Raw genomic sequence first — 15,065 nt, 5'->3', positions numbered from 1 at the left:
CAAACTGTTTCGATGTAAAAAATTGTTCAAACTTCTCGAGTCATATGTTGAACTGTTATAACATTGGTTTTTATTGTTGTAAATAATCTTAAGAAAGCTTAAGGAGATGCCACTAGAAGCATAGTTTAGATGTTGAACTCTTAACATAGCTTTGATAGTTACCAACGACCACATTTCTTTGCCTCAAGTTCTCCTGATTAAATATTTTCTAGGACTGTGCATTGAACTGTTCTGATGTAAACAGATTAGCCAACTTCCTGTGAGCACAGGTGTGCGACTGACTGTACGCGTTGTTTAGTGGACACCTATGGTTTCCTACATGGAGGGAGGTGGGGGGGATTATTTTAGTCAAACCTGAAATGGTGCCTTGCTGGGAGCTAAACACCTGCACTCCACTCCCAGGCTGAGGGCGGACCCTCCCATAGGGCACTGTGCCCGGGTATGTCACATCACACCACTTCACCTAACACTGTATTATGTTACTGAGCTTCCCGCACTGAGGGTGTTCTTTCTAACACTTTGTTTAGGTCAGGTAGATGGGGAAGCCTGCATAGAATACAAAGCAATAACAATGTATGTTGACTGAGACTCATGCTCACACCTGTGGCTCCTGTACCGCATCTTCAGAAAAAGATGGAGGATGAATGGAATGGATGTATGAATTCCAACATCCAATACCATCATGATTGTGATGTTCATTCAACATAGCTTATATAAACAAAACAATAAACAACAGAGGAAGCCTCATCATTGCCCTTTCGAAAGTGCAGAAGTGTCAAGTGCCTAAAGGGAGAGAAACAAAAAACCAACACCCAAATAGCCTGATTATATACATGCCACAATCAAAACAAAAGTGGTGGGACAATCTTTTCACTGTCAATGGCGGAGCTCATTTGTCAAGCCAATCCAAGAGGTTGGTTCTCAGGCGACTTGCACAATGCCCACTGACAAACAGGAGGGCTCTCCTTTTAGCTGAGCCTGCCACCGGGAAGCCGATCTGAAGTATTAATCTTTGGGTGGAACAGCGGAGGAGAGGGCTCAGCCTGGCCCAGCCATTGTCCCCAGCCCTGGGCCCTCTGAATGGGGCTTTGTGAGCTCCCCAGCTGCCACTGTATAGGCTCCATCTTTAGGGTTTGGCTCCCATGTCCCCTGGCTGTGCTGACTGGACGCCTCTGTGCAGCTGTGGGGATGTGTGTGTAATAGGGAGAGAGGTCAGGTGACTGACCATTCATCACACACACACAGCCTACACACAGGCACTCACGCATCATCTGAAATAAAGGCTCTCTATCTTAAAGGTTAAATATTCTCAATTATGAGTACATGCCTATACTCCACCACAAAGCATTCTATCTTGTTATTAATGCAGCATCTTGATGCTCCTGAACAACACTCCACACTCGTGAACAGTGTATATCTCTGCTATATAATTGAAAACAGATTTGATCAGGTCCCAGTGTGTAGGATCGTAAGCTAGATGACTTGGAACTCTCCATGTCCAGTTCAATGTGCTAGGCAGTCTGAGGTGAGGATGGGCTCTGCTCTGGGGAGGCAGAGGATGCTGGCTGGTTGAGTTGATGATTTTCAGCAGCAGTTTGCCCCCTATCATCTCCCTGCATCCTGGTGACAGCTGCCCAGCAGCAGTGGGCCCTGGTCCCCATAGTCCTCCCCCACTGTGAACAGCTGGTTCCCCCTAATGGATCTACTGAACCTGGGCTGGGCCCCACTGTCTGTTTGTTTGTCTGTCTGTCATTGTGTCTGTCTGTGTGAGGACCATGTAGCCCAAACACAGGCCCTATTCACATATAGCATAGCAGGCCACTAGAGGAGCTTCTTATGACTACGCCTCATTAGCAGACATCGTAGTTTCTAAAGAGGTAGAGTCATTGTTTCCCCTGTGGAGAGGTAGAGCTGGAGAGTCGTATGCATAACGAATCGGAACACCTTATCAGGTTTATTACCTACACTCAAAACGGAACACAGAACAGCACCTTCTCCATGTAGAACACTTTAGAGAGGTCAAACTGTGAGAAGGAAAGGAGAGGTAGGGGGGGGGGTGTAGTGTAGAGGATGTCCAGGGATTGAAGGGACTCTGGCGTTATTAGATTTGCAACAAGCCGTAACACTGTCTCCCATTGTCTGTCCCTCCCCCAAACCCCTGACCGTAGAACACTCCCCCCTGGCTAAAACTCTCTCCAGACAATTGCCACTGGAGTGGAAAGTATTCCAGAGCACAATGCCGATGCTCTCAATGGGTGCTTTTGCATGCCACCAGTGCGCCGTCACCAGCAGATGGGGAGCTAATTAGAAGCCATTAAAGGGCTTTGATAGTATGTGTGGGAACCAGGCGGAGGCAGGGGGTTAGGCCGAGGTCCGCTGCTCCCACTGTGAACGCGTAGGCACAGAAGCTGCTGCTGGATGCAGAGGGCCAAAGATGTGCCTGTCCCTGAGTGTGAGTGAGAGGGCAGCCAGGGCCAAGGACACAGTCCTAGACAACTGTGGGACTGGATGGATCTCTACATCTATAGCCACAGCACTTACGATCAGTGAATACAACTCGCTACATTTATAATCCAGAGATCTGACAATATTGATGTCAATTAACAGACTGTTAGGATGAACAGCAACGTAGCCATGAACTAACTTTGTTCATCCTCTCAGCTGTCAGCAACACCACCTCCCCCTGCAACATGCCCCTGTTTCTCAGAGTATTACAGTTCAGAGCAGGACAAGCCTGTGGAGCTCAGGAAAATAAATAGCCTCACACACAGTAACTGTTCAAACGCCTCCAGACTTTACAGCAGCAAGCCTGTTCTGCTGATGACACATCTGTGAACAGGAGCTGCCCTGTCATCGGACAGGATGTGACTGACTCCCCACGGCCAGGCGCTCATTAGAGGCCAGTCTCCCCAGGGGGACGCCATGGCTGACCAGGCCAGAGCAGGGCAGGGCATAGCAGGCCATGGCAGAGACGAGCAGTCACCACAGGGAACAGGAGGGAACCAATCATAACAAACTCATTGAGTAAGCAGAAATGACACACTCAGCCCCCCCCCCACCCCCTCCATATAATCATCATTATTGTTCCTGCTCCTAAGGTATCTCAATCGCTATCAACATTATACATTTGACATTGAGGCAGCTATGAGAAAACCATGACAGCGTTTCACTATCACATCACACATTCTGTATACGTGACACCGCACCACTCCCATATGAATGACGGCCCTCTTCTCCAAATACCTGCACAGGTGTGATCACTATCGACCAAATAGGAAGAGCCAGACTGGGAACTGGAAACTAATCTCACAGCTGTGGGGAGATGGTGTGTGTGTGTGTGCATGTGTGCGCGCTGGTGCGTGAGTACTTGTGCTCAAGTTAAATTACATTATAAAATAAATTATACTATATTATGTCATGTTACATGATTGAATGATTATTGCTAAGTGTGATGTCCACAACCAACAATGATATCAATAATTATTGTTGACTCATAGTTTTAGAAAACGTGTCAAACTCATTCCACGGAGGGCAGAGGCTGTGCAGGTTTTCGCTCCTCCCTTGTATTTGATTGATGGATTAAGGTCACTAATTAGTAAGGAACTCTCTTCACCTGGTTGTCTAGGTCTTATTTGAAAGGAAAAAACAAAAACCAGCAGGCACTAGGCCCTCCATGGAATTAGTTTGACAACACTGTTTTAGAAAGGCCATGTTTCAGGAAGCCCTTTGAGCAGTAGCTATTGTTCCATGGTAATAATAACAGCAGCAACATGGTTAAAACATTACTGGAATGGTATTTTCCCTCTGAACACCAACTTCTCCCCTCACTACTTCCTGTACTCTGCTTTTGTGGAACTACTTTCTGTAGTGATAAAGAGGGCGTATTAGCCAATACACTTCCCCTCTACAAAGGGGACAATTTACAGTATAATGACAAAGCTGTGGGGGGGAAGTTTCTGTACTGGCACAAACTGTTGAAAACACTGCTGTGCTGTACACAGTGTTCCTTCTGAGTGACAGGCTGAAATTCTTGCATGCCAGCCTTTTTGATAGTAATAATAATTTATTTGTAAAACACAAACAAAATTCAGCAACAATACATTAAAAAGTAGAAAAAAACAAGGTCAGCAGCAGAATTTAAAATGTGATCCTGTATTGAACAGGAAGCCAATTGAGGTTGAATAAAACAGGGGTGCTGTGAGTTGTTTGTGTAGTTTGTGAGAGCATCCTGGCAGCTTAGTTCTGGATCATCTGGAGTCGAGACAGAAGCCTTACTGCGATTTCTGTCAGCGGTGCACTACAATAGTCAAGCTGAGATGTTACCAGGGCATGGACAAGCTTCTCAGCATCCGCAGTGGACAAGAATAACCTGATTCAAGCAATGTCATACAGGTGGAAAAATGTAGAAAGTGCTCATCTTACTCTGTGCACTCTTAGAGCCAAAGGGCACAAGCTCTGTTTTGCTGCAATTAAGTTTTAGGAAGTTCAACTGCATGCATCTCTTGGTTGCATCCAGACAGTTCTGTCAGTTTGGTTGTTACAATCTCAGTGTCCCCTTTTGTTCTCAAATATATTTCTTGGTCAACAGCATAAAAATGAAAGTTTACTCCAAATCTTTGGATTAGTATATCAAGTGGCAGCATGTATATAGTTAACAGGAGTGGCCCCAGAACAGAGCCCTGTGGGACCCCTTGGGTGACTGTGGCAGGGTTGGGTTCATAATTTCCAAGTGTCACAAATTCTTGTTTATCAGTCAGATAGGAGCAAAACCACTGGAGTGCTGTGCCAGAGAATCCCAAAAAGTTATTAAGTCTGCTGATGAGAATCTCATGATTCACTGTGTCAAAGGCTGCTGTCTTGTCCAGAAAGAAGTTTAAAGAATGCTAGTGTCTCCGTCATCAGCTGCCATCATCAAGTAATCTGATTGCATGTGTTGACATTGATACATACAGAATACAATGTACAAAGATGAAATACAATGTGGGATCAAATTTTTACCACAAATCATTATAATTCATTGGTGCAATTACATGTCAGTTTGCATTCCAGCATTAACTACAATGAATAACTGGCCATGGAAGAGGGAATTGTGGATGGGTGGGTGATGGTGGGAGGCATTGCTATTCTGTCAGTTAAAACCAGGAGTTAATATGTTTCACCTTTCTTTTCCCTCTGCCTCTTCCCTCTCTCTTCCATTGCCTTGATGTGCTGCAAACAGGCTGAAAAGGGCCCAGCTGTGTGGAGTTATTGTTGGTGTCAGTAGGAAGTGCTGATAGCTTTTGCAGCTGAACAAAAGCTGGATGAGGGGAATGGAGGGGCGCTCCAGACACTGTGGCTCCAGTCTAGATTCTCTCCCACAATCCCTGCACCGCACTCCCATTGTTCTTGCTCCCCCCCCCCCCCCTTCTCCCTCTGCCATGTCATCTGCGACCTGGGACAGAGGGCAATATATATATATATATTTGAGTTTTAGGGGCTACTGCAGCAAGTTTTTTTAAAAAAAGGTTCCTTGTTAACTATTATTTCTGGCAAAAACAAAGTTAAGGCATAATTTTTGCTTGTGAGGCTGGTTGCTTACTCATATGGGTAATTTATTTGGATCCTTATAACAATGGGTTTAGTTTATAAATGTAATATTTAAAAACAATTGCAATTATATACATAAGCAAATTAAGCTACACATCACCAGAAAAACTGGGGGAAAAACTGGGTTTTTTAAACAGAAAATATTACCTTTAGTTATTTTCGCATATGGTCTTAAAATGTTGCATGACATATAATTGCACTAGAAAACACTGTTTGCAATCAATAGCTTTGTTAATGAATACATAACTTTTTATTGGACATTCCAGCTTTGAGAAAAGCTGCATATTTCATATAACACATTTTGCTGGTTGCTAGTGTGAGAGTCTGTGATGAGACATCCACAGAGAGACAGACTCCTGCATATAGACATATTTCCATGTGAAGGAATGCTGCCATAACTTATCCTATCAACTTGGTAAAAATGCGGTACAAATGCATGCTTTCACTTTACAGCTCTCCATCTTTAGCTTTCTTTCCCTAAATAGTCTTCGAGTAAACTGGCAACAACGGCCGTTTGCAGGTGCGTGGGGCGGTAATATCATCAGTGACTTAAGGTGATAAATGAATGATGATCACCGCAGCCAGTTTGTTCTCAGGGTTTGCGCGCTATGCAGGTGAATGGGGGAATGAGAGCCTGTTGTTTGAGGTCTCCATAGCGACCGCCCGCTCGGCGCCAGGCTGACAGGCGTCAAGGCTCGGATGAATGGGTGACGTCACGGCGCTGGCGCCTGCCAGTCTGCCTCGGCTTGTTTGGACAATCTGGGGGAAGATTCAGAGCAATGCAATCTCAATGTGCATACAAGGCTGAGCACACACGGAGAACATGTGAAGGAATTCGTGAAGTTGATCACAGGAACTTCACTTCACGAGAGGAAAAAAAGAGTCTGTACTAAAAAGTGCAGTTTGTAAGTAGCCAATAAAGAGACAACAGATTCGCTGCCATCTATGTTAACAGGAGAAAGTGCACAAAAGACAGACATATGTAAATAAACCGTTATAATAAAGAAGTACTGCTAGACTAAATTGTGAATGTGCGTGTTAGGCCTATAGATCTATAGGTCTAGGTAGTGGCACCTTAATAACATGGTCATATCTGTGGTGCACTCTAACAGTTATTGGGGGAGAAAAATCTCAAGCGCTATGGTTATTACCATCAGCCATCCAATCAATTCCATCCCACACACATTCGCAAACACAGCACACATACCCAACACCACACCTTGAGTGTCCCCAGGAACTCTACACCTGCAGAGTCCCTAAACCTAGATTCCCACATCTCACCCGTAAAAAGACAGACATTTGTTTCAATTTGTAACGGCATCCCTCAAACAGAATGTAAATCCCTATAACCAGCGCGCGCTCCCATTGGCCAAGAACGCATTTGTGAACCGTCCTTCTAGCGCTAAAACGGCGGTGCTATTGGCCCTCGGTCTGCAAACAGGAGAGTTGTGGGCGCCCCCAAATAGTCTACTATAAATTCAAAGCTGTACACTCGTGCGTTGTTGAGAACTGTCAACATCACTGAGACAACATTCACAAGACTACTAACAAGACTTTTGGAGCCTTCGCTAATCTATTTACGCACCATATTTTCATTATCCTTGGAAACTACAACATCAGCCAATATGAAGGTTGTCGGACCTACCTGCGCACTGAAGAGCAAGGTTGGAGGCAAGGACATGGTGCGGTGCCTATCCGACCAGAGCCTTTCCATCTCCAAATGTAAGATCCCGCTGCTGGACGAGCAGATGACCGTGTTTCTGCAGGACATGAACAGCTGTTATAGCAAGCTGAAGGAGCTGGTCCCCACTCTGCCTACCAACAAGAAGGCCAGCAAGGTGGAGATCCTCCAACACGTCATTGACTACATATGGGACCTGCAGGTTGAACTGGACGAGCCGGAAAAGAACTGTCAGCAGAGCAGCGTGCCCCGCACACCTCTGACAACCCTGAACGCAGAGCTGGCCAGCATCACTGTCGAGGTAAATATCACTCTGACACGTCTTTATTCGTTTTTACAAGAGCTACCTAGTGTCTCCCTTCTGACCTAACTGTAAGTAGTAATAAGAATAGTATAACTGCGTACATTGGTTTGTTTATAACTGCGTAAAGTTAAGTTTCAGTAGGCAAGTAATTTCACTGCAAACACTGACTTAAACGTTTTTATTTTCTCTATTTCCAGAATGGATTCTCGGATGACAGAATCATGTGCCGCTAGAGCTCTCGGCGTAATGCCCCATCATTCCAGAGCGACCACCACGATGAATGAACAAGGTTACATTATGTGACATTTTATCACTACCAAACCTTGAGCCAAGTAGGAAAGTTGCAAACTCCCATGCTAGAAAATACTTTCGATGGACATTCTAAGGAAGCGAGGAACTGTCACTCAAGGCATTCGATCCATTTCGAGATCTCATAGAGACGATTGGGTCCGAATAGACTGTGTTAGCCAGGGGACCATGGCAGTTACTGCAAACAGCTTTGCCTGTTGTGTAGTTGCTCAAGAAGTTTTGTGAAACATGTAGAAATTCAACATTTTTTAAGGAAAAGTAAATTTTCTCAGATTCCTGAGCGACAAACTGTATTGTATATTACAATGTCACATTATGTGAAACAAATGTTTATTTTTGTATACAATGTACCTTAAATGGCGTTTTTATTAAAACAAAACTATTTTTTAAACATGGCTTTTATGGTATGTGTGTCACAGATAATTCCCATTCCACATCACATTCAGTTAGGCATAATACATTCATATAGTGTTCATATGTGCACAGGCTTGGAGAGAGGGAGGCAAACATTCCCTGAACTGTAGTTCAGGAATAGCATCAGTTTGTGTAAAATGTAAGGGGGGGGGGGGGGGGGGTCTTACTTCTTAAAATATCATTCACCTTAAACTATTAAAAATACTTTTTTTTACTATCAGAATTAAGTCATTTCAGGAGCTGAGGCAGTTATCAGTTAACGAGTCCTACAACAGCAAATTACAAGTTAGCATACAGTATAAATAATATGGAGAAGTCTTGAGTGTTGAGTCAAGAGGTCGTTACGGATATTGACAATGATATCTAGAAGAAAATATTTTCAAACAGACTAGCAGAGTAATAGGAAAGCATTTGGTCTAATCAGTAATTAATAAACATCTATTCATTAAAAAAAATGTAATAGCAATTTGGAACATGCTAAAAGTAAATTGTGTTTTAGTTGAGGATCCTCTACACTAGCATTTTCTATTTCAGCAGAGCAGGGGTTAAATTGTTTTTGGAAAGGCAATTCCTTGTAAGATTTATTCTGTCTCCCTGGTGCAATGTTTTCCCATTTCCCTGCATTGCGATGCGCACAGCTGCAGCCCCTGCGTTCTGAGACACGGCCAGTGTGGGATTGTGTGTGTGTTATAGCTTTGTGAAAAGGGCAGGGGCAGGCGGTTGGGCCCAGACCGAGAGGCGCCTCGGCACACCTGGGGAAGTTCAGGTTAAATAGCTCCACATTCCTCAACACAGCTGATTGAAACATTAACAAACAGTAATCCACGAACCAGGCCGCAGATGGGTGGGGTGCTCTACCAAGAAAGAGACTCACTGTTATAGATTCTATTCCCACACAGAGACAAAGTATATAGTAATAGCAAGTTTATACTGTAACATAAGTACTCTAAATAATTTAGACTATTTTAAATTAAATATGCGTAATATATGCTTAGCCTAGTTGTGGATGAAATAAGCCACGTTTTCTGTTACTTTTCCAATAATACATTCCTGTTTGTATGATTGAAAAGTTAGTTCATTTTGTCAGAGGAAAGTTAAAGAGCTCTCTTACAGGCTACAGACATCAATTCAACGTCGGTTCAACATACTTTCATTAAAATGAGGTGGAAACAGTGTTGATTGAACCAGTCTTGTGGGTTCTGACTGGGAAGGTTTTGTAGGCTACAGATGGGGTCTAGTTTACACAGTAATATATGCATAACATTTGTTTGCCTTAATGCCAAACAATCACAAAACAGCAAAATGATATTGTATCTTTGCTGAATACTTTAGGCATGCATGCGTATTGTAGCCTGATTGTCTATGTTTTTTTTGGAATACGTTATAATGTACCGCACCCATGTGGCCACTTGGTAGACTGCAGTCCACCGAAATGACATCAACTGTCTGTCTTGTTCATGGATAATTGACATGCTATAAACTGGCACCAAGTGAAGGCAGCAATCGGACCACAGCTGTCATCTGTGTAAAACAACCACTATGCGATGTTATTGGGATGTGAGCTACACTCTTTACGGTTCAAACCAATTTCATTCCAAATTCCTTCTTGTAAAATATACTGAACAAAAATGTAAAAACAGAACATGCAACAATTTCAAAGATTTTACTGAGTAACAGTTTATATAAAGGAAATCACAAATTTTAAATAAAATCATCAGGCCCTAATCTGGGAATACAGATATACATCTGTTGGTCACAAATATCTTTAAAAAAGGTAGGGGTGGGGATAAGAAAACCAGTCAGTATCTGCTGTGACCACCACTTGCCTCATGCAGCGTGACATCTTTCACATAGTTGATCAGGCTGTTGATTGTGGCCTGTGGAATGTTGTCCCACTCCTTTTCAATGGCTTTGCTTAGTTGCTGGAAATTGGAGGGAACTGGAACACGCTGATCCAGAGCTTCCCAAACATGCTTAACATGTGACATTTCTGGTGAGTATACAAGCCATAGAAGAACTGGGACATTTTCACCAGGAATTGTGTACAGATCCTTGCGACATTGGGCCATGCATAATGCTGAAACATCAGGTGATGGTGGGGGATGAATGGGACGACAATGGGCCTCAGTATCTCATCACAGTATATATCTGTACATTCAAACGACCATAGATGAAATTCAATTCTGTTTGTTGTCCGTAGCTTATGCCTGCCCATACAATAACCCCACCATGGGGCACTCTGTTCACGTCGACATCAAACTGCACGCCCATGACGCCATACATGTGGTCTGCGGTTGTGAGGCTGGTTGTATGTACTGCTAAATTCTCTAAAACTACGTTGGAGGCAGCTTAGGGTAGGGAAATTAACTATTTTATCTGTCAATAGCTCTGCTCTGGTGGAGATTCCTGCAGTCAGCATGCCAATTGCACGCTCCCTCAAAACTTGACACAATTATGACATTGTGTTGCGTAACAAACCTGCTCATTTTAGTGGCCCTTTATTGTCCCCAGCACAAGGTGACCTGTGTAATGATCATGCTGTTTAATCAGCTTCTGGTCCTTCTGTAGCTCAGTTGGTAGAGCATGGCGCTTGTAACGCCAGGGTAGTGGGTTCGATCCCTGGGACCACCCATACGTAGAATGTATGCACACATGACTGTAAGTCGCTTTGGATAAAAGCGTCTGCTAAATGGCATTTATTATTCTTGATATGTCATACTTGTCAGGTGGATGGATTATCTTGGCAAAGGAGAAATGCTCACTAACAGGGATGTAAACACATTGTTGCACAACATGAGAAATACGCTGTGTGTGGAACAATTCTGGGACCTTTTATTTCAGCCCATGAAACCAACACTTTACATGTTGCGTTTATATACTTTTGTTCAGCACACACTCTACCTTGGTTGCACCTGTGAAATACACCAGTGAATGCAAATTGAAGCAGTAATATATATAAATAAAATCATGGGCCCCCAGATAAGTAATAATAGTATTAGGCTTGAGGTGGAGTGTCAAGAGCGCCAACCTCTGGTGTTATTGCGCCATGAGAAGGACAAAGCAATTTGACCCTGATTTGAACCTTGTTGCACGTGTTATAATGCCAGCCCGATTCTGATTTTTTTTAAATTCACCAATTGGTATTTTCACCCATCAGATCTGAAAAAGATCTGATGTTAAAGGATCAAGACCAAATCGTGGAAGATTTTTTTAAACCAGGATTTGGCTGCTTATCTAAACGCAGCCTAAATGAGGCATTGCTTACATATGCTCATCAATCCATTGGTAGAGTAGGCCAAGATTAACCTCCATTGCTGTCTTTTCCAGCTTGTTCCACCCTATGAAAAGTTATTGGTATTGTTAGGAAGTGCTATTTCTTATGTAAGTGACCAGCATACTGATATTGCATTGTTATAACTGAGACAACACATAGCAACATATTCTCACAGTAAAGGATGTGGGGCCCCCTACAGGATAACTCACGCACACACACCCCCCATCCAGCACACACACCAAATTTCCCCCTTTAGCTGAACATTGTGTGACGGCGGGATTCTAGAGTGACGGACGGCCCAGCTGAGCCAATACAAGAAGACTACCTCACGTGTGAACCAATCCGAAGAATCGAACTTCCAGAATCTACCCACTTTCTGTTTTGTATAAATTGTATTGTAACGGTTCACTCTCTCTTTTTTCCTGCTGTTCTGTGCGAGCGAATGGAAGAGCCGTATTTACGTGTACCAGATATTCTCACTCTGAATAAACTGTCGCTTGTATAGTACAATTTTAACACCTTGTCTGAATCGATCCTTGACCGGCTCACCCATCTACATAACCTTTTATCAACCGTATCCTGTCTCAAGATCCAGAGATGAGCCATGCCTCAGACAACCCTCAATTCTTCTTGATTAATAAATTGTGGACAAAGGACAACTGTTGGAGCCATGAGTGTTTAAATAGAAAATTTGTATTTACATCAATATCAACATCAGTTAATGCTAGCCAGGTTCCTTTGGGATGTCACAACCATAACCATTAAAAAAAGTGTTAACTTAGAGATGTCCCAAGGATCCAGGATAGCATGGCCCTATCAACATAGAGAAAAAGAAACGTCAGAATATACATCCTGTAGAACAAAGGAAAACTACAAAAATTAACATAACCAGGTGAATCCTTTGTTTGACTTAAGTAATTTCATTATGTATAAATGCAATTAAGTAATTAAACTGGACAAAACAGAATGTTATTTTTAGAAAAAAAAGGTAAGAGGTTGATATGCCTTTCATTCTGTTGCATGCCACTGCAAAGGTTTCACCAGTCACTGAATCACCCATCCACATATTACTGCTACTGTTAGCTACCTCCTGGCTTCTGAACAACAGTACTCAGTCCCCCATGCTATCAGTCCAATAGCATATGATGATATGTACCTAGATACTGTCTGCATATACAAAGCATAGATAAAAATGTACACTGTCAAAAACCATACAAAGAACTGGAAAAATATATTTGGATTGCGCAAGTTTTAAAGGTACATTTCTTGGAGTCAAGAGTAACAGTCAAAGGACATAAAACACTAGTGAGAGCTAGGAAAGAAAGGAAGAACTACTTTATAAACAGTCAATAACGCCACCCCACCTCTTTCCTATAATACTCAGACACGCCAAAACAGCAGCTTGACAGGAAGCTCTGCTCATTTGAGACTGTCCTTTCTTCATTCACTGCAATTTCAAAGCTCCAAACTGTCAATGCACCATATCCAAATAAAAGTGTTTCTAAAAAGAAACACATGGCTGTTATCACTTAGAAGAAACATGTTCAGAGGATAACGACAAAGTTGAAAGTGGGAAACCCTCACTCACCAGTCCAAAACGTTGAAATAAACTTCAAACTAAAATGGTATTGACCTTGTAGACAAATACACAAGTTAGAATTTGACCAAATCTCATACTCTGAGCAAAAAAAGTGATCTATAAAAAGCATGTAGGATACTTTTGTAGCATATTTACATTTCATATTCACATAGAATAAATTGTGACATTAATACTGCAGTACCGTTTGGAAACGGAGTTTGACACTCCGTTTCCATCTGAAGAAAGTTGTATTGCTTGAATCTGCATAATATAGAAATAATCTGCGCTAACAGCTCCCCATTTTTATTTTTTATTAAATAGAGGGGCATATCCAAAGGATTAAAGAAAAAGAAACCAATGCTGTGAATGCATTGAATCTAGTAAGGCTGTAATGACTAAGAAATATTGCAACAATCCTTTTACATAGAAGCCCTCTGGTAAAGTGCAGCCATAGCTAGTTGTACCGTATCCCATCCTGTATCAAATAGATTCTGTTTCCCAGCACACATACTATGCGGCCTCCTCTGGTGTAGCAGACACTCCCATAGGAAGAACAAGCAGGGCCTCTTCATATACACGCCACCCAGAGAGGGGCAAGCCTACAACGGGTGGCTGCATTAGGTATGAGGTGTATCTTTATTCCAGAGTCTCTCACTGTGTAGTTGGTTTGTTTTCACTGTGGCTTATTATGAGTGTCCTCCACGCGCAAACTGGAGAACAGTGGAGGGAGAAGATCTTGGGGCTGTGTCCGGTGACCCCTAGCCATCCCTTCTCCCACCCACACTGTAGACACATAGGTGGGGCACTGCAGTCTTTGCTGACCTCCTGGTGAGGGCTCTTATAGATTACATACGTTTTCAGCAATATTTCTGTAAATGACAAATTGGATGGACAGATGTTACAATAAATCCACACTGTTCAGGCTGAGCTATCAAACCACTACCGAGAAGTTATTACCTTTAACTATTTTAATGTATTAACACATTTCAAACCATCTACCTGTTCAGGTCCCATTGGCATCCGGCCCATTCCCATGGAGTTCATGCCCATCTGTGCTCCACCAGCACCACTGACCGGGCCTGGCCCGCCCATGGAGCCATTCATCATCATGGGCCCCCCAAACTGGCCTGGGTTCCCCTGCTGGGTGAACTGATGATGCTGGGGGTATGAGCTGAAACACAGAAAGAACAGAGTAGAGAAGATCGAGAGAACAGGAAATAATGTTTTTTCCCCACAGTATAATTAGCTTATCAGACATACTTGTTCCGTGGAATTCCACCCTGTGGCCAGCCTTTCATGTCTGCTGACTGGTACATGGGGCTGCTGTGGGGGTGGTGTTGCATCATGGGATTCTGAGGCCCTCCCACACAACCTGGCATCATGTTGCTGGGCGGGCTGCTGCCTGCACCTACAAACGAGTGGTCCCCCTGCTGGCTCATTCCTGTAATGACAGCCAGGTCTTAGAATGAACAATGCATATTTGTAATGATGCGTTAGAAATAGCAGTTAGAAAGAGGACAGTTAATATTACAACCCCTTTGAATGGGCAAACTCCTAATCAGGAAGGTATGAATGGGAAAGGGAGTAGGGACAGGAGTATAGAGCCCTCTATTTTAGAGAATAGACAATGGAGGAGATGCTTCAAGGCTGATAAATAAATAGAAATGTATCCTGGTCAGACCATAGTTCCCGCCGTAGTTGAACTGCTGCTGTCCTGGCTGGTCCATGGAGGGTCCTGCCATTGGGTTGTCCATGCCTGCAGGGGCTGTGATGTTAGGTGGGGGGCTGAAGCCTCCTGCTGCAGCCTGTTGCTGCTGCATTAGCATCATCATCCTCTGTCTCCTCATCTGTAGTGTCATCATCTCTCTGCTGCGCTGAGCCATCATCTGAGCATTCAGGAATCCAGGCTGCCCAAGCA

The 15,065-nt window shown here is 43.3% G+C and overlaps 2 protein-coding genes across 4 annotated transcripts in view; one reads left to right on the top strand and one right to left on the bottom strand.

Moving 5' to 3' along the window:
- Nucleotides 1-7,069: 7,069 nt before the first annotated feature.
- On the top strand, nt 7,070-8,276 carry LOC124003331 (DNA-binding protein inhibitor ID-1-like). The gene is made up of 2 exons (XM_046311488.1): nt 7,070-7,568; nt 7,769-8,276. Exons 1-2 carry the CDS (start codon nt 7,212-7,214, stop codon nt 7,802-7,804), a joined length of 393 nt encoding a protein of 130 aa, XP_046167444.1. The 5' UTR covers nt 7,070-7,211; the 3' UTR covers nt 7,805-8,276.
- Nucleotides 8,277-12,243: 3,967 nt separating this feature from the next.
- LOC124002922 (nuclear receptor coactivator 3-like) overlaps nt 12,244-15,065 on the bottom strand; it is a 32,690-nt gene continuing 29,868 nt past the window's right edge. For all 3 annotated transcript variants that reach the window (XM_046310760.1, XM_046310761.1, XM_046310762.1), the window contains 4 exons: nt 14,829-15,054; nt 14,408-14,588; nt 14,147-14,318; nt 12,244-14,016 (listed from right to left, as the gene is read on the bottom strand). In XM_046310760.1, coding sequence (XP_046166716.1) covers nt 14,005-14,016; nt 14,147-14,318; nt 14,408-14,588; nt 14,829-15,054 — 591 coding nt within the window. In that variant the 3' untranslated portion in view covers nt 12,244-14,004. The remainder of the gene's footprint in view (nt 14,017-14,146; nt 14,319-14,407; nt 14,589-14,828; nt 15,055-15,065) is intronic.

Source organism: Oncorhynchus gorbuscha, linkage group LG18 (assembly GCF_021184085.1).
Source record: "Oncorhynchus gorbuscha isolate QuinsamMale2020 ecotype Even-year linkage group LG18, OgorEven_v1.0, whole genome shotgun sequence".
Lineage (NCBI taxonomy): Eukaryota > Metazoa > Chordata > Actinopteri > Salmoniformes > Salmonidae > Oncorhynchus > Oncorhynchus gorbuscha.
Note: the sequence above shows the minus strand (reverse complement) of the source record. Positions and strands in the feature narration are given on the sequence as shown.

Excerpts from the sequence above, each read along its gene's own strand:
- LOC124003331 (XM_046311488.1), top strand. The coding sequence starts at position 7,212 with ATGAAGGTTGTCGGACCTACCTGCGCACTGAAGAGCAAGGTTGGAGGC. Across the intron at positions 7,569-7,768 it reads TGGCCAGCATCACTGTCGAG|AATGGATTCTCGGATGACAG; the intron begins GTAAATATCACT and ends CTCTATTTCCAG.